This window comes from Tricharina praecox (genome assembly GCF_024521635.1).
Source record: "Tricharina praecox strain CBS 144465 chromosome Unknown BZA05scaffold_3, whole genome shotgun sequence".
Taxonomy (NCBI): Eukaryota; Fungi; Ascomycota; class Pezizomycetes; order Pezizales; family Pyronemataceae; genus Tricharina; species Tricharina praecox.
Window position 1 is genome coordinate 1104556 of NW_026250405.1, and position 17555 is coordinate 1122110.

General features: G+C 53.0%; 7 protein-coding genes across 7 annotated transcripts; 5 read left to right on the top strand and 2 right to left on the bottom strand.

The window, feature by feature from the left end:
* The first annotated feature begins 276 nt into the window (after positions 1–276).
* BZA05DRAFT_165526 (uncharacterized protein) lies at positions 277–776 on the top strand. The gene has a single exon (XM_051479134.1). It carries the CDS (start codon positions 372–374, stop codon positions 675–677), a length of 306 nt encoding a protein of 101 aa, XP_051343045.1. The 5' UTR covers positions 277–371; the 3' UTR covers positions 678–776.
* Positions 777–2038, top strand: BZA05DRAFT_165566 (uncharacterized protein). Its single transcript, XM_051479135.1, has 2 exons — positions 777–1159; positions 1415–2038. Exons 1-2 carry the CDS (start codon positions 875–877, stop codon positions 1829–1831), a joined length of 702 nt encoding a protein of 233 aa, XP_051343046.1. The 5' UTR covers positions 777–874; the 3' UTR covers positions 1832–2038.
* Positions 2039–3044, top strand: BZA05DRAFT_165567 (uncharacterized protein). The gene is made up of 2 exons (XM_051479136.1): positions 2039–2365; positions 2419–3044. The coding sequence occupies exons 1-2, from the start codon at positions 2245–2247 to the stop codon at positions 2967–2969; spliced, it is 672 nt and encodes a 223-aa protein (XP_051343047.1). The 5' UTR covers positions 2039–2244; the 3' UTR covers positions 2970–3044.
* Positions 3045–4177: 1133 nt separating this feature from the next.
* On the top strand, positions 4178–4611 carry BZA05DRAFT_471192 (uncharacterized protein; the record flags this gene model as incomplete). The annotated part of the gene is made up of 2 exons (XM_051487946.1): positions 4178–4425; positions 4477–4611. Coding segments are annotated over 2 exons (313 nt in total), but the record flags the coding sequence as incomplete, so codon positions are not given.
* A 1671-nt stretch (positions 4612–6282) lies between these two features.
* Positions 6283–7421, top strand: BZA05DRAFT_165583 (uncharacterized protein). The gene has a single exon (XM_051479138.1). The coding sequence runs from the start codon at positions 6430–6432 to the stop codon at positions 7231–7233; it is 804 nt and encodes a 267-aa protein (XP_051343049.1). The 5' UTR covers positions 6283–6429; the 3' UTR covers positions 7234–7421.
* Positions 7422–7489: 68 nt separating this feature from the next.
* Positions 7490–8499, bottom strand: BZA05DRAFT_460266 (uncharacterized protein). Its single transcript, XM_051487658.1, has 3 exons — positions 7948–8499; positions 7772–7837; positions 7490–7717 (listed from the first exon to the last, which is right to left on the bottom strand). The coding sequence occupies exons 1-3, from the start codon at positions 8408–8410 to the stop codon at positions 7674–7676; spliced, it is 573 nt and encodes a 190-aa protein (XP_051343050.1). The 5' UTR covers positions 8411–8499; the 3' UTR covers positions 7490–7673.
* A 1514-nt stretch (positions 8500–10013) lies between these two features.
* On the bottom strand, positions 10014–12288 carry BZA05DRAFT_165591 (uncharacterized protein). Its single transcript, XM_051479139.1, has 4 exons — positions 11228–12288; positions 10637–11170; positions 10219–10560; positions 10014–10162 (listed from the first exon to the last, which is right to left on the bottom strand). The coding sequence occupies exons 1-4, from the start codon at positions 12134–12136 to the stop codon at positions 10112–10114; spliced, it is 1836 nt and encodes a 611-aa protein (XP_051343051.1). The 5' UTR covers positions 12137–12288; the 3' UTR covers positions 10014–10111.
* Between the last annotated feature and the right edge of the window lie 5267 nt (positions 12289–17555).

Sequence of the window (17555 nt, forward strand, 5' to 3'; positions counted from 1 at the left end):
CACGACGGGCGGAAACATCTCCGTCGGTCGAACGAGGCATTTCCAAGTTCAGTTCAGTTCCAAGCTTCTAAGTTCAAGTTGTGTCTCCGCTTTACACGGTGGCGCTCTCGACCTTGCACGCATCATTCACTACTGTACTGGGCGCGCGACCCCTCTATTCTCAACCCGAAACGCACTTTAGCCGTGCCTTTGCCCCACCAATCCCGGCGGATCGCTTTCAACCTCTTTGCTTTTTTCTTCTTCTGCTTCTCTCGTCTTCTTCCAAACGTTCCTTCATCTTCTTCCAAACGTTCCTTCATCTTTGCATCATCGAGCACACTTGCATTACATTTTTTTTTTTTCTTTCGGATTTTTCACATTATTTCATATCTATGGGAGCATTTTCTGTTGGCGACACACAAAAGGCGTTTTTTTTATTTATTGTATATTTTTTTGGGGCCGTGACGGGCAGGTGGTTTTGGCTTTTTGGTTTTTGGTTTTTTTTCCTATTTGTTGTACTTTTATCCCCATCTGTTTCCGCCCCATCTAGACTTTGTCACGAATCTCGTTTGTCCCGTCTGCGGAGTTTTCTAGGGGAAAAGGACTTGTTTGGCTGGGCGGGCGGGGATGGGGCGGCGGCAAGGGCGGGCGACTGGGCGACTGAGCGACTCGGCGACTCGGCGACTCGGCGGGGATAGGGTGGGGGAACGGACCGACCGGACCTCCTTGTTCATAGAACGAAGCTCGTACTATATATACGGCGACTTGGTGTGTGGCTGTATCATAGATAGCACGGGGGATCACGCAAGCAGAGCATGTACTGTAGAGTATGTAGAGTAGAGTAGAACAGTGTACTGTACATAGCAAGCAAGCAAGCAAATGCAAATAACTAGCGATGGCAAGCAAGCATCGTCGCCGTCGTCGTCGTCGTCATGAGGGTGATCTCATCATTATCATCATCATCGTAGGTAATCAACCTCAGCACCACCACATCATGGTCATCATCACCTCATCATCGCCCTCACTGCCTTTCACAAGCAAGGCACAGGCACGGGCCACGCTTCCTCCTGTACCCACTCTACCTACTCTACTCGCAGCCCACCCTCTTATTAATTATCCCACCAGCGATCTAGAATCTGGATTCCGACCATGTTTCTTTCCGCCGTGTGGGTCGGGTCAGGTAGGTCTTGATCTTGCGCCGGGAAGACGACGCGACGCGATCCCTGCAGTTGCAGTTGCTTGCAGTTGCAGGTAGATATATACCGGCTTTGCTGCAAAGCTGCCAGGGACCGGCGATTGGTGCGTGGACGGTGCGCGAGCGACAGCTCACATCATCGGTCGCTCGGTCGCTCGGTCGGCGGTCGGCGGTCGGTCGCGTTGCGTGCGTTGCACTGGCGATCACGACAACTAACTAACTAATCACCTCACGACGAAGGTTCCATGGTTTTGGAGAACCGGAGGGAGTTTCGGAGGCTGTGGAGAGCCTGGAGTGCCTGGAGAGGATTTCGGAGAGGACAAGGCGGGCGGGGTTTTCGGGGTATGGGGTGGGTACTTGGGTATTTGGGTACTTGGACTTGGGTACTTGGACTTGGGTAATAGGGTACATGCCGGGGAACTTGGAGTGCTTGGAGCGCATGCCGAGGATCTTGGAGTGCTTGGAGAGCTTGGCTTGGAATGCTTGGAGTGGGGACGTGTGTGGTCACTGGTGGTGGGAAGCGTGGATGGTGCGTGGATGGTGTGGCTTGTAGCTTGGAAGTTGGGGGACAAGGAAAGCGTTTGTTTGCGTCTCGTGTCGACTGTGCACAGGTTTCTCTCCTCCGCGGTTTCTATTGGATGGCACAAAGACGAGTGACGAAGCAGGCTGACACCTGAGATCGATGAGATCGATAGCCGATATCTATGTAAATATGACGCCATTCGCATACCAAGGTACCGTACGTAGCGGTTTCTGCAGAAGCCGGACGAACAAGATAGTCGAACACGCGCAGCCTGCACGCAGCGGATATAAAACAAACTCTCGACGCTACCACGTCGGAAGCGCCACAGTCATCATATCGCCATCACCGATAATCAACCATCGCTAACCCGAACCGAAGATCACCATCACCATCACCATCACTATCGTAAGCTAGCTACCGGTATCGTACTCTATCACCACGCGGGAAATCAGCTAGAAAAATCGCCCGACATACCTAAGCGAGGATAGTCGTCGGATTCAACATCAAACCTCCATCGTAATCGTTAGCAGCATCATCAGCAGCAATCATGGCATCCTACATCCCCGAGCCAGTGAAGCGACAAGTGAACGCCCTAAACGATACCTACAACCCTCTCAGCGCGGCGCAGCAGCCATCTCAAGCGCACGGGAAATATAGCTACGCCAAAGGTGGCTATTCTCCCCCTCCGTCTTCAATCTCCTCATTCCACTAACATCAACAGGAATCGCCTACCAATCCTACGGCGAAGCCGCGCAGTCGCCATCATGGATCGGCTCGGGGGCACAGCTAAAAGCGGCGGGAGTGATGGAGATGCAAGCGGCGGCGGCGGGCAAGACGGCGCGGGAGTTCACCGAGATGCTGCGGAGTGGAGATCCGGGCGTCGAGGAGGCTGCTCGGATGGGCGTGGATATGGCCGGCGAGGCGGGGAAGGGACTGGGAGACGGGGTGAAGATGGTGGGCGGCGGGGTGGGGAGCGTGGGGAGTGTGCTCGCCGAGAAGGGGACGGATGTGGGGAGGGGGACGCTGGGAGTGGGGCAGGATGTGGGGAAGGGACTGGGTGAGGGCGTGAAGGGTGTTGGAGAGGAGGTAGGAGGCGGGTTGGGGAAGGGAGCTGGTGCCGTTGGTGACGGGGTGGGGAAGGGACTGGGTGAGGGCGTGAAGGGTGTTGGAGAGGAGGTAGGAGGCGGGTTGGGGAAGGGAGCTGGTGCCGTTGGTGACGGGGTGGGGAAGGGACTTGGAGGGATGGGTCTTGGTTCCTGGGGGAGGAGATGATTATAGAGGGATTCAGAGAGTTGGAAGAGAGGTGGGACGCTGTCTGGGGAAGGGAAGGGAGCAGGTGCAGTCGGCGACGGGGTGAGTAACGGACTCGGTCGTGCGGAAGGAGATGGTTATACAGCAAGCCCCATTTTACTCCTTCCTACCTACTCACCTAGATATCTACCGGATGTAGCGAAGATGGCTTTTTCTGTCATGTTTTTAGTAGATAGCTTACCTAATACCCAACTTGATTTTGTCTGTTGTCGAAGTTCATGCCTCGATTCCACAGTGAGGTGAGATTTGGTTTCCATGTCATCACTCGGATCGGACATCCGTGATCTCTCAGCAATAGTTACTACCGGTACTCTACTTGGAGTATATCCGCGGCCAGCCGCGGCGCATTCGTGTCGGCCGACAGAACTCACAGAACTCGTCGGAAAGACATTTCATACGGGGCGAATTCTCATCACAGCTAGAGTGTTTGGTGGTGCCGTGGCATTCTGCGGTACCGTATGCAGCCTTTCGATTTCGTCGGGGGAGGGAGAGATGCCATGTACGGCTGTACGAGACACGAACAGCACTCGGATAGGTACAACTGGGTACATCTCGCTTCCTTCCCAGCAGAACGGGGAATCTGCGGTACATGGTTGGTAGCTCGTTCCCGTGTACCGGAACTCTGTGGTCCAGAACATGCAGCCAGTCCAGCATTCCCAGCACCCGCCAACCACGCCAATATCTAATGCATTTCTGGATCAAGTTTTTTCTATGTACTTTTCTTTTTTCCTCTCCGTTGTCACTTGTCAGGCCAGAAGCAGGCAGTGTGCCTTCAGCCCTCCGCCGACAAGCCAGCCATTAGGCGGCCTTGTACCGCTAGTAGTTGTGTCCTCACTGGTGCATTCGCTTCCCAGATAGTTGCCGGTATCTAGATTCGGGAGTAGCGAGCGGCGGCACCTGACGTCACAGCCACTCCATGGTTACCAGTACATACGGTACTCGCACTTGTATCCGCTGGCCACACGGAGTGATTATCTTGGTAGTTGTCAAGCCACACACGGTGATCATCGCGACCTCACCAGGTGCTAGTAGACACTAGTTGCGAAGCCACACGCAGTGGTCATCACGACCTCACTACTAGGTACCGAGCCACTCCAAGAACCCGACAAGACAAATCAAGCATTCCTGCCCGGATCTGCAGCACTATAACTAACATAACCGAGCCGAAGCACCTTCTGCATTCCGCCCAGCTTCTTGCCTCGCAGCACAAAACCAACATCACCCTTAAAATCAACAACAGAGACACAAATATTCCCACACTCTACCGCACGAATCCATCGCCATGTCGACCGGCATTCCCAACCTCAGCAACCTCAAGCCTTCGCACTCATCCTCGTCCTCATCCTCGTCTGCGAGCGCACAGAAGTCGCCGTCCTCCATGAAGGGCCGCGCAAAGTATGCAAAAGGCGTGATCGACGTGCGTCCATATCCCTGCACCCCCATATTTTCTCATTGTATGTATGTATAGCTGATGCATGTGCTCCCGGCGGCACTGCAGGAGGTGATTGGCAGGAAGAGCGCAGGCGCGGTTAACAAGGCCAACGGTGTGGCCGAGATGCAGGCCACGAAGGAGCCGGGCGATCGTGGGATGGAAAGAAGGTGATGGGGACGGAAAAGAGGACGGTTGGGGGGGGGGGGGGGGGGGGGGGGCGGGTGTGTCTCGTCGAGGCGAAGGAAAGCTGTGCGTGTGCGTTGGCCATCGGTGGCGAGAGGAATAACTGCCCACGGAGATGTTGTTGTTGGAGTAGATTTGCAATGGTTGTTGTTTTCTTACACCATGCAAAATGTGAATGGCAGTTGCCAGTCTGCTCATCCGGCGTATCCCGCGCCGGCATCGTGTCTTTGCATTGAATTCAAGGCCAAACCCCTTTCATCCCATTGAAGCTCCCAACATATCACTGCGCATGTTCAGCCGTTCCTTCAGGGGGTACTGGTACCTACCTGGCAATCCACGGAAGTTCCCTGTTCCGTCGGACTGACTGTGCTTTACTTCCCACAGTACCGGTTGGTATGAAGGGGGCGTACCTATAGTTGGTAGATACTTTTAGGTATCCTCCGAACGGGGTGGGGATATGGCGGACTGGGCACGCAGAAAGGCCGGATCCTTCTAAGTTCTGGTTTCTCGAGATATCTACCAGAAATTCGTGGTCGATTCTACCGTCTACGGCTTGGGATGATTTTGCCCGCCGTCGCACGCACCGCCGTTGGGTTCAGGTGGACAAGCAAAGTGCGTTTGTAGTAGGTACATAGATTGTTGAGCTCGCGGCATCAACTGAAAGCGGCCGGCGATCGGAATGGCATGTCCGTCCGATTCAGGCCACCACAGAGGCAACAGTCATTTCTATGACAAGATACCGAGATCGGTAGCCAGGCGAAGACGCCACCGCGCCCTCCGGCGAAACCGTACGTAGAGTACTCTAGAGGGGGCGTACGGTGTAGTATGTACCGCGGGACATGCCACCGGCGAGAGTCAGTTGGGTGTAAGAATACGACGGTGTGTGTCACTGTGACACCACAGGACGGCCTTCATAGGGGTATCTCGAGTCTTTGCATTCAGCTGATCACGAACACCGACTGACCGACCCGGCTCAACTAGAACCTATAACCTACCCCGGCCTTGATCGACCCGGCATACGTGCGGTGAACTGGACACTGCCACTAACGTATAAGTCTATTTCCTCGTCTAACACTTCGAGGACGGCATTGACTTCGATTGCAGATTGATGGGCCATGATTGGCCCGTCAGCCATCGCTTCGCTTCCCCACCAATCCGGAATCTTGGCAGTGGAGATTGGGCCCAACGAACAAGCTCTTTCTGCAGGGGGCGGCCTGATCACACCCACTCTTCATGCGGAAAAAGGCACAGCATCTACATGGAGCGACTACCAATGGGACAGGGCTGACACCCTTAGTCACCAATAAACGTCCACCTGCGCCGAGCAAGTAGGTAGCTATGCGGCTGAATCCCCTGAATTGAGATCTTCAATGCCGTGGGTGGTGCATGCAGCCCTTCCAATTTCCGTGCTGTTCACGGCGCGACAACTACTCGGAAGCAGAGGAGGAAGAAGAAGAAGAAAACATCATTCGGCCAGCAGGACGGTTCGCGGCGGGAGACCTCAACCTTCGCTAGTGCCCTCTCCTCCCGTTTGTTGGTCAATCCCAATCCTTGTATCATGCCATCTCACGTGGAGGCAGACTGCCGGGCTTTGGACGAAGCTGTGCGCTACTGACCTGGGCATCGTGAGAGAAGACACTCGGTGGATTCTGTATATAAGGACTCCGGACAGTCCTCCTCAATTAAACCTCACCAACCTGATCATCCATCCACATCCCCTGACAGCTTCTCCACTGCTCCATACTCCATACATACTCTCTAATCTTTAATCAACTCCCCTCAACTTCCTCCCACAAAACAATCATCATGCGCGCTGCTACCCTCCTCTTCCTCGTCTCCGCAACCGTCGGATTCGCCGCCGCCAACCCGGTGGCCGACGAGTACTACGACAAGAAGCACGTCTCGTATGTCGAGCCCAAGAAGAACACCTACTACGAGGCCCCCAAGAAGACCTACGTCGATGACACCAAGAAGAACTACGTCGATGACTCCAAGAAGAACTACGTCGAGCCCAAGAAGAACACCTACTACGAGGCCCCGAAGAAGCACTACGTCGAGCCCAAGAAGAACACCTACTACGAGGCCCCGAAGAAGCACTACGTCGAGCCCAAGAAGAACACCTACTACGAGGCCCCGAAGAAGCACTACGTCGAGCCTAAGAAGAACACCTACTACGAGGCACCCAAGAAGCACTACGTAGCTCCCTCCAAGAACTCGTACTACGAGGCCCCCAGGAAGCACTACGTCGCCCCCAAGAAGAACACCTACTACGAGGCACCCAAGAAGCACTACGTCGCTCCTAAGAAGCACACCTACTACGAGGCGCCCAAGAAGCACTACGTCGCTCCCAAGAAGCACTACGCTCCCTCGAAGTCGTACGCTCCCGCCAAGTACGAGGCCCCCAAGAAGTACACCCCCAATAAGCAGGACGACCACAAGCACGACCACGACCACTCCGACGATGAGTACGATCACTCCGATGACGAGCATGATCACTCCGACGACGAGTACGACTCCGACGATGACTCCGACGACGAGTACGAGCACGACAACGACCACAAGAAGTCGACTTACACCAAGAAGGCTCCGGTCAAGAAGACCTACTACTAGATTTTCTTTGTGTGCACGGGTGAGAGGGATAGGATTGGCTGGATTGGGGGTTGTTTATCTGGTGAAAGGGTCTGGCATTGATGGGTTGGGATGGGGTATGATGACGGGTGGGGTCTAATGTTTAGTTTGGCTTGGTGGATATTTAATGATAATATATCTTTTCTGGTATATGTTTGCATGGTTTGGGGGTTGTCGGGATTCAATTGACTTCACTTGAAATCGTGCTATGTTCGGCGAGTGAGACGGTGAAGCATGAGTCCATAACTTGCTTGATACTATTACGAGTTTGCCATACGGCTTAGGGAAGCCAGATCAAAAAAAAATCGTCCCATCAGAAATCCTGCCAAGTAAAAGGAAATAAGTCCACCCAACCAGCCCAAGTTCCTTGTCCATAGATATATGCCATTCTTTACGTCTCGCAGCCCGATTCCGCCCATAATTCAAGCCTGCTGGATAGCCAGCACGACATCGATACACGGATTCTCTGTTTACGCCACTCAGTTCAACCCCGTCTAACTTGGGGCGTTCGGTTGCTCACGGTTTTCAAAAGCCGGCTTGACGGATAGGTCATACGTTCCGGCCCTATCCTGGGCGACGCAGAAGGCTGTCGAGATTACCACGTCCCATCATCAGTATGTCACGTGCCGGCCCAAAAAGCTCAGAGGAGGAGGAGGAGAAGGAGGAGGAGGAGGAGGATCAAGATCTCGAACGTACTCAGGCCCGTCTGCCCGCCGGACTGCGGAACCACCACGATCTGCTGCGTGCCGTTCTCGTCGCACGTCCAGTGCGCCACGACACTCAGCTCCTCGCCGCCGGCGGACGAGAACCGCAGGTACCGGAAGACCTCCGCCGGCGGCACGAACTGCGTGATCCCGACGTAGCTCTTCCCTCCGTAGGCCTGCAGGTAGAGTCTGTTGTTGGTCATCCTGAGCTTCGTGAGAGCCGCGCCAGTGCCGGAGGCGGACCCGGCGATGACGGAGCGGTAGAGCGTCGGCTGGATCTGGATGAAGTTGATGGGCGTCTTGTGGAAGCTGAAGCTGGAGTTTTGCACGTTCACGGTGAAGTCGTAGCCGAGCCCGTTGTAGAGGATCAACGGGACGTTGCAGGGCTTCGGCTGCGTCTGCGCGGCGCCGAGGGCGGCCAGGATGGCGAAGAGGAAAGTGCAGAGGAGATACATCCTGGCGGTGGCGCTGAAGTGTATCGCGTTGGAAAAAATTAAAAATAGTTTGAGGCTTGCTGGTAGTTCTCGCTGAGACGGTAGTCTGATGGTTTCGATGTCATGATCCAGTGGTGCCGGTGGGGGAGCTCTTTATACCTCAATACTTTCGAACAGCAGATGGTGAGTGGAGAAGAGCCCCTTCCTTCTCACTCGTGCACTTCCCCGCCCGACGAGTTTTCATGACAATCGACTGGTGATCTATTAAAAGTGAAAATTGTTTGACGGCGGGCCAGCGATCCAAGGTGATGTTGATGCGTATGTACGGTCTCGTATCGAATACGATACTTGGCTGCGGGTGTGGTACAGAGTGACCAATTAAACCGGATCGTCGTCACGATGCGTCGCAGGAGAACGGTAGAAGCTATTCTTAACCATGGGATCGGATCCGTACCCGAAGCTTCTTTCTCGACCAAAGTTCCTCATCGGAGACGAACGACATGTGTATGCGCTCTTTACTTGATCGATCCTGCGTAAGGTTTCGGTTCCTCATTTTCGTATTTCAGCCCCAGCTGAAGATACTTTGGAAAAGATCGACATACAGATCTAAACTTTGTTCTACCTGTAGTTTTCTTTACTTTGCGATACCTGTATGTAATTGCAAGTGGCTTCGTGGATGATTGTCCTTCGGATCGAAGACGAATCTGCGGGTACGAGCTGAATATAGAACAGACAGCTTCACATATTCGACGTGGCCCTTTCTCCTTCCGTTTGTCCGCCAAAGCAGCATCGATACTACCCCAAACTGCCCATCTACGGTCCTTCATCCACCATGTAATCCCTTCGCATCCAAGAGACCAATGGAATCGAAACTGAAAGCGGGAAGAATATGGTCGTACCACAATCATCAACTATCACTCACTATGGCTTTCGGTAGCTGGATTGTCCGGTGAATATCTAGCAGAAAAATCCGAAAAGAAGCAGTAAGTGGAGTATCCGAGTGGAAGTGCAGGGAGTGGGAGGAGAGACAGGCGGGGACGCGGCGAGAGGAGGATGAGGGCACTGAGTTTGACGGGCCGGGGTCACTCCCGCTGTTTCTCCCCATACCCTGCTTATGGCATCTCCTGATCAAGAAGCAGGGGGCGATGCGAATTGAGGAGCGGGGCTTTCTATTCCTAGATTTGTTTTCTTGTTGCGCTTGACCTATATCTTCTGGAAGGCGAGGGCGAAGGGTAGAGGAAGCCACATCGGGCCGCTTGACGAAAGTTGAGTTGGACAGTGGACATGGGAAGGCAGTGTGTACATACATTGCCATGATCTAGATAGGTCACATGCAATCAATGATACGAAAAAAAAACATAGTAGAGGAATCGCGCATACAATTAATGAGTAAACAAACAAAAATAGCAGAGAAAATGGATTATTCTAGATTATGTAGGTCGCATGCAAGATGAATCATCATCAGCCGAGGGATCAGATCCGGCGAATAGGGGTTTTTATCGCGTGTAAACACAAGGATGAAGATCCCTCCGGTTAGTTCCCTGTAGGAAGTTGGCACTCAATTGACATGGTACCAGTAACTACATCGCCGATGGTCAAGATAGAGTGGGTACCTAGTCTCGCGCGCTTCGCAAATTCGAATGATAGGGTTGTCATCATCTGGACATATTGATATTTACAGGACTTAAACACACTTCTTCGGCGCTTTGATAATACATCATCTCATCGAGTACAGAGCAAGGTATGCCAGAACTTGCTCTTCCTCTTTGGTTCCTAGTGAGAATGTCAGTTTATAGGCTCGAGTTGGTTTGCAAAGGGGGGAAATATACCTTTTTCTCTCTCACTATTGGCGGGAGAATCTTCTGAGGGGATGGCGCAGTACGAGGCCGCTGATACCTCATGGAGCTGGAGCCTGGAATCGACAACATCGACTTTACCGGCCTCCGAGCTGCTACCCCAGGTGCGTGACTGTTTATTAAAAGAAGATTAAAATTGTACATTAGGACACCGAGGTTCTTCCTCAAGGTTGTTGACATGACCTCCATCGACTCGCGCTGCGCAACATAGCTGTGCCGTCGTAGCGGAGTCCGTGTCTGAACGATGGCCAGGGATTGGGACGACCGATATGCGCGGGGAGGAGGCGTTATCGGAGTTGAAACAGGCCGGGGTATCTGGAAGAGCATGTCATGTTAGGGGAGTGCGGCCCATAAACAAAGCATTCACGAGCAGCGAATCGACGTATCATACCTCTTCTACCTCGTCCTCATTGTCTGCTACCTGCCCTTCCAGCCACGAGAACCATACCGGCGACAGGGAGGATATCCGCCTGGGGAACTTGCGATGTCGATCCGAACCGGAGCCCGGCTCTGAGGTGCCGCCTAGGCTAAGAGCTTTGGAACGCGGGGGCTCTTGCCCCAGTTGCTGGTGCCAGCTGGAAAGTGTTTCACAGTAGGTATACGCGCCGAGAGAATCGGACCTTCCATCGCTGCCGGCAACCTCCGAATGTACGATAGTTGTCGTATTGCTTCGCACCGAGCTTCGGTCCGAGACGGTCGGCGACGGGGGAACACAGCGGATGGAATCGCGGTGAGATGTGAAAAAGTCAAGCCGGTACGAGTCGTGCTTTTTCGTAATATTTGGTACAGGTATATCGCTGTCGCAATCCTGGGTGGGGGCCGAAGCGAATTGCGGACTGGGAAGTTCGGGACTGCCAGGTTCGGGACTGGGTTCAGGGTCAAAGTCGTAGCCAATAGCTTCGGCATAACAGCGACTGTCTTCCTCCTGCTTGATGCGTCAACATATGCACTGCATGCTGACGAGATGAAGGAAATTGCTTACCCCGTCAAAGTCCCAGTCGCCGCCAGAAACGTACTGCGTGTCTTTGGTGCAAGTGAAGTCCTGGGAGTCGGGGAAAAGTTCGGTTTCAATAGGAAACTTGTCATCGTTTCGGCCTACCGGTGGTGGTGGTGGTGCCAGCACCACCGATGTACTACTGTGTTTCTGTGGGAGCGGAATCTGCTCGCTGCCAACTGATTGTCGGAATATCGAAAAATCGTGATTGCCACTCTGTAGGGGCATGCTCGCAGGTCTTCGCGTCTCTCCTATGCTCCTGTTCATCCCGGCGTCGGGTTTTGATGACGCCTTCCTTAGCATTATCGCAAGGGTGGGACTGGTAGGGCGATGCTTGTGCAAACTGGTTGATTTTCGGACGCGATTAGATAACCCATCCGATGGAGTGTCTTCAAGGCTCGACCTTGAAGATTGCTGTGAAGGGAGCTCTGGTAGAGGCTTTGACGTCCGGTCAAGAGATTGTGTTCGTTGTGTTTTTGGTGAAGAAGTGACGTTCGCTTGAGGTGTGTGTTGTGGCGGTTCTGAGGAAAGACCGCTCTCTGGTGCATCAGATAGCGTCGATTTGGGCGGCACTGGCATGAGCCCGACCAGCGGTGCCGAGCGATTACTGTGTAGAAAGACTGGTGGTTGGTATACCGGCATCCCGTAGAACCCGCAATGAGTGAGAGGTCTCTGTCGTCGTTCCGACGATGGGCGGGGAATGGGACTCGAGGGAGGATGAACTTCTGGAACGCGCGGAAGTTTTGCGGTGGCCGGCGGCGGCAGTGGCGACGGTGACAGTGATTGATTCTGCGACCGATAGTTAGGTATCTCGGCTCCTTTCCAACCCAACAGCCACGACCATGTCCGCCTCCGAGCGGGCGAGTCATCGTCTGGAGGCGTTCGTAGTGACGCCATGCATTGAAATGGACGAATCCTCAGGTGTATCGTCTGTCAACAGAGAACGAAAAGAGGAGACGATTGCACCGGTTCTTTAATATGAATTATCAGCGACTGCAGGTCGCCGTGCCCCGGCCGTTTTTGTGGCGGATATATTGATGTTCCTGCATACGGCAGCGCGCCAGGTAGTACCTGCATCCGAAGCCGAGGCCAGCCATCATCCCCACCTGCCAAATCATAGTAGCCGATCGAAGGGTTCGGTCGCCAAACGTCGTAGCGTGGGCTATATGACTATTGTATTCTGCGCGATGCGGAAGTCGCCATGGGTGCGGAGATCATAGTGCGGCGTCCGGTCCCGGTTGAGTCGTTATTCTGGAAGGGAGAAAGGGTCAGGCTGTGCGCGTCTTTTGTCTCGTCAGGCGTTGCCGCAACCGTAAGAACTAATGGGGGCGGCTGGCTAATGTTCCGAAATTCGAATGTCGGTAGTGGTGGTTCGACCGGGATGACGGCATCTAAATTTAGCCTATGTTTATAGATTGCATTGGCCGTTACAATTTACTGGTACTTCTGGGCAGTCGACGTAGAATCGGTGAAACGTACTTGGCTGTTCAATGAAACCTGGAGAGCCGCTTTGTACTAGGTATTCATGTCGCCTACAAGCACTCGTAAGCCGTTGAGAATGATGAAACATAAAACAACAAAAACAAAGCGGAAGTCACCTTTAGGACCGATAATATGATGGAAAGGACCACAAAACATAGCTGGATACGAATTCCCAAAGATAATCCTCCCGCCGGAACAACCATGACCATGTGTCATGCCGCCGAACATCAATAAATAATCCCTTCCACCCTTAGGTTGCACCTTCTCCGTCAACATCTCCATAATCATGCCGTAGCCTTTCCGCTTTGCGGATGATGGCGACGTCTGACTAATTTTGTTGACAGGGCTCCGAGTCAAATCTTCCGGCATCACGAGCATTGCCGCCTGATCTTCTAAGCTTCACCTTGCAGCACTCGAGAGGACCGTATTACCGTCGCTTCACATTCAGAGCTGCTCTGTCGAGGAGAAGCTTCAGGACCTCGTTGTGCCTCTTCCGACTAGTGTCGATGCTTGTCGGCCGGAACAAATAAAGACGGTTAAAGCATTAGCGAACTGAGATAGGTAATACGACGGGGTGTTGATGTCGATACCGTGGTAGGCGAGTAACAACCTGATCACCTCGACAAAGCTAGAGCCTAGGCATAGATCCGAGTAAGTCAGGGCCGCATCTAAGCTACAGTTTTTTGGATGTTGCCGTTGGTTTCCCAAGGGATCAGCACTGACCGGACTGTCTCCGTGTGACCATAATATATAAACCAGCTCAGAGGAGTATCTTGTATGTCGTCTCACGAGTTGACAATCACATAATGGCGAACAACAACAAGCTTCTCAATCGCCGGCGATGACTCCCAACAGTGAAAGACAGAGGCGTACTGTTAAGGTTCCGACGGCCGAGTGATCGGCAGTGGAACGCCGGAGCGGCGGCGGATAGCAGAGCCTAGATGTGGATTCGGCATCAAGAGCCTAGATTTGGAATCGGCACCAAGAGTCTACTTTAGTCGGTATCTAAGTTTTCACTGTCAATATAACACACTGTCCTTTCCATAGTATCAATCTATTCACATTCGCATCAACGCGTACGACCCTTCTCATCCCTGCGGTTAGCCTCGATTCCCGGTTGGCCTCGATTCCCGGTTGGCCTCGATTCCCGGTTGGCCTCGATTCCCGGTTGGCCCGATTCCCGGTTGGCCTCGATTCCCGGTTGGCCTCGATTCCCGGTTGGCCTCGATTCCCGGTTGGCCCGATTCCAGGTCAGCTCGATATCATCGCTGAAATGCCCAGGAGGAATACATTCTGTGAACTTGCTGGTACTGGCGGAATACCCAACCGTTCCGGATCCCTAGTGATTACGAACCGAGCAACTTCTTCGGTCGCTAGTGGCGGCGCGAGTAGCTCAGCGGCGACTGCGTACCGGATCCGAGCATTCTTCCAGGGCCTCGAGTACCACCGTTACTCTTCACGGGAATTCTTGGAAAATCCTGACAAAGATATCCCGAAGAGTTGTGAAGTTTGTCCTTCCCCAATCGGAAAACCAGCGTTTTTACTGATTGTTATCTCTCTGATCGCCATTAATTGCCTTCGAAGGCCTTAGCTCTGTTGGGTAACCAGACCGGGAGGTTGCAGTGCAAAATAAGTCAGCTCTTCCGGCTGGGACGTCTTCGTCGCCGTCCCTGAAGGAGAAGTACAGACATTTTTCCTCTGCTACTTTCCGTAAATCATTCCCGAGCTACAGCCTACGGAAATGGCTACAAGAACAGATTCCAGCACATGTAGCCACTATTATTCCGTGTAGATGCCACTGTAGGAAAGCGACAGAGCTGAACTGGGTTTCCGGCAGCCTACATATTTTGCGGTCCGGTACCCGCCCCCCGGTTTCCATTACTGATATCCCCGAGCATCGAGAAACTACTCGCATGTATCTTGAATCCGGCGGGTTTGTTCTTGAGAATTCCTCGTTTGGGTTCTGGAGGTCAAGCCACTACGAATTTGACCATCATGCTCAGAAAGGGTTCAGTACCGTAGTAATCTACTGCTGATGCAGAAAAGAAGAGGGGACTCGCGGTCCTGCCTTTCTGGTAAAGCTGCTATAGTCTCGGTACTTTTACACACTTCTTCGGCGTGTAAATCTGGGGATTACTTGCTTGTGATATGTCGGTGAGGTGCAGGAGAGGGTGCCGTTTGGTATTTTCTCAAAAGAAACCGTTTTGGCTTTCAATTCGCTAGCGGCGGAGGAAGTTTCCTATAGCCTCTTCAGGATCTCCTTCACAGTTTGTCAGTTAAAGGCGTAAATTCGGGTTGTGTGATGCGAAGAACGTTCGTGAATTGGAGTGACAGCGGGCTACTACCTGGTACGACACTGACTTCGCCCCGATTGACGCTCGCCTCGACTAGCCGCTACAGGGAGCATGATTGGCGGTCGCCATCATGGGATTAGTTTTGAGAACTGGTGGCCGGCCCCCGGGACAGTACGCGAAACACGGGTGATGGTGACTTACTGATGTACGTGGGACTGATACATACTCGTAAGAAGTGGGGTGAAAGAAGGTTGTTTTCTCTTACTCTCGCGGTAGTTGATATGGTGCCCCTCTCATCGCTCACCACCCAATTCCTATATATGGGTTAGCCGAATTGCGAGTGGCTTCACCGAAGAGATCACGCCTTTGAAAATAGCCGCGTAAGCTTCACTGGAATTCCTATGCAATGGGGGGTTGGTTACCCACTGGAACGGATAACTGTTTCCAAGTGCGCCAGCTTTAATGGTGATTATTATAATTGCTGCGTACAGCTTGGGATGCGTATTTTCCAATTCATCGGCGAGAATGACTGTGGTTGATCTGGCTAGAGCTTCATCATCCGAAAGCACTCCGCGTGTTCGGCCCGAAGACTTCGCAAGTCGGCAGTGATGATTGTCGACTAATGCCTCCAAGGCCTCAACGCGAATGTGAAAGATCTTCGTGTTCTCGTATAAATACCGGAAGATATGTATAGAGGGCCTCTGGATGTCAGGCTAGCATCTTACTGGCAGAGAGAACGAATGTCAGGGAATCTCTGGAAGCGACGAAACAAATGGGCGGAGGCTCTTCCATTGCCGAGTACGTACGAGGAAATCGGGGGAGTTCTGTTCGCGCTAGGGCTACCAAGCGAGGGTGCTCGCTGAGCCGGTTTTGCAGACCGCTCTTTTGCCAACACCCCTCCAGGCCGAAGGCAGGATCGAGAGGAGAGTGCACACAGAAGAAAAAGGGGATATAGAGGTTGACCGTCAATTCGGTAGATGATGCTCGAGATAGAAGAAGAAGAAGAAGAAGAAGAAGAAGAAGAAGAAGAAGACGACCCCGCAATGGCCGCCAACTTTGATTTCCGCCAACGTTGATTCCCACTACTGACCGCATTGGTTTTCGCCCGCCGACAGGTCCTCCTCTCGCTCCGCCACACCGGTATGATGCAAAACCAATCGTATCCTGATAGATTACGGTGCGCCGGTAGCACTGCCTACACTAAGCAGGTAAACTGGATTTATGGGAAACCTGCGTCGCAGAACGGTCGGGATATCTGCCACGCCAGATGCGATACGGAGGGACACCGCGGGGTGTGGGAGAGTTATTATACCCGAACAAGAGATCTTCCCGCAATGGTGCTCCGGGAAAAGAAAAGGGACAGCGAAGGATCGCGCACAGGAGTGATACGCCGGGCAGAAAATACCATACATACGATAGCTCTGCTAGATAAGTTTGCGATCGCGTCGGAAGCGCGGAACCGTATTCCACGTCAATCAGTACTGGCCTGCACGACGCGTGGTGGCGAAGAACGTGAGGGTAGGGTTATTGTCGGTGTCATCCTACGAGGGGATGGTCTCGAGGGCATGCTTTGCGGGAACGAATGAACTCCGGATCGAGCAGGACAAGCGCGACACCCTTGCACGCAAATGGCAACCAGGATGTTCCGAGTGCTGTGATGGAACATTCCTAATGTGGGTTCATTGTGGTTAAAGATTCCTGGGTGTGGAGGGGTATGGGGAAGAAGTACTCAGGTGATGGCTTGCGGGTGTCTGCAATTCGCGCTGCCCCTGGTGTGGTTCGCCGGCTCTGGTGTTGAGCGTGTGGCGTTGTGAATTGAACCGTTGTTGCAGCGACAATTGCACGGGAATCAAATCAATGGTGAGTACGATCGAAAAATCTCCAGATTTGGTAGTCGCTGGGCTGTGCCGTTTTGACGTCCGCCACACTTTGCCGTGGACCTCACAGGCCATGGGCCTACTAGATGCCGATATTCTCTGCAGCTGCGAAAGGAGATGGACGCATGGTGATGCCTCTCCCTATGAGGAGGTTGATGCCGCTTGCCAGAGCGTGCTGAAACCGAGGGAACCGAGTAGTATGCAGGCACTGCTGATATACGTACAGGTTAGGCCACCAGGTTCGTCACTCGTGAGTCGTGATCCTAGGAAAGAAAGTAATCCATCGTAGCCGCACGGCTAGATTTTAAATGCATGGCGATAAACCAGAACAAAGTTGGATAGCTGCCTGAGGACATGTGTGTGATGGAGTTCGCTAATTCTGCGCACAAATGTGGGTGCTTGTGAGAAACGACCCACCAGTAGTATTAGCCCTGTGAAAAATGGAGAACTGAATCGTGAGTTTCGACGTGTGTTTCGTATTGGCCTGTGTGCCGCGTGCTGCTTCATCTGTTGCGGGCGAACAAATGATTCTGAGGAGGATATTGCAGATGTATTATTATATAGACCTCTTGACGACTTCGCTTGAAAATTTCGCCCTGGCTCTGTACGGAAGCGCCCCCTGCTGCAAATTGAAAACCTCACCTAATAGGCGGAAGCCTCGTC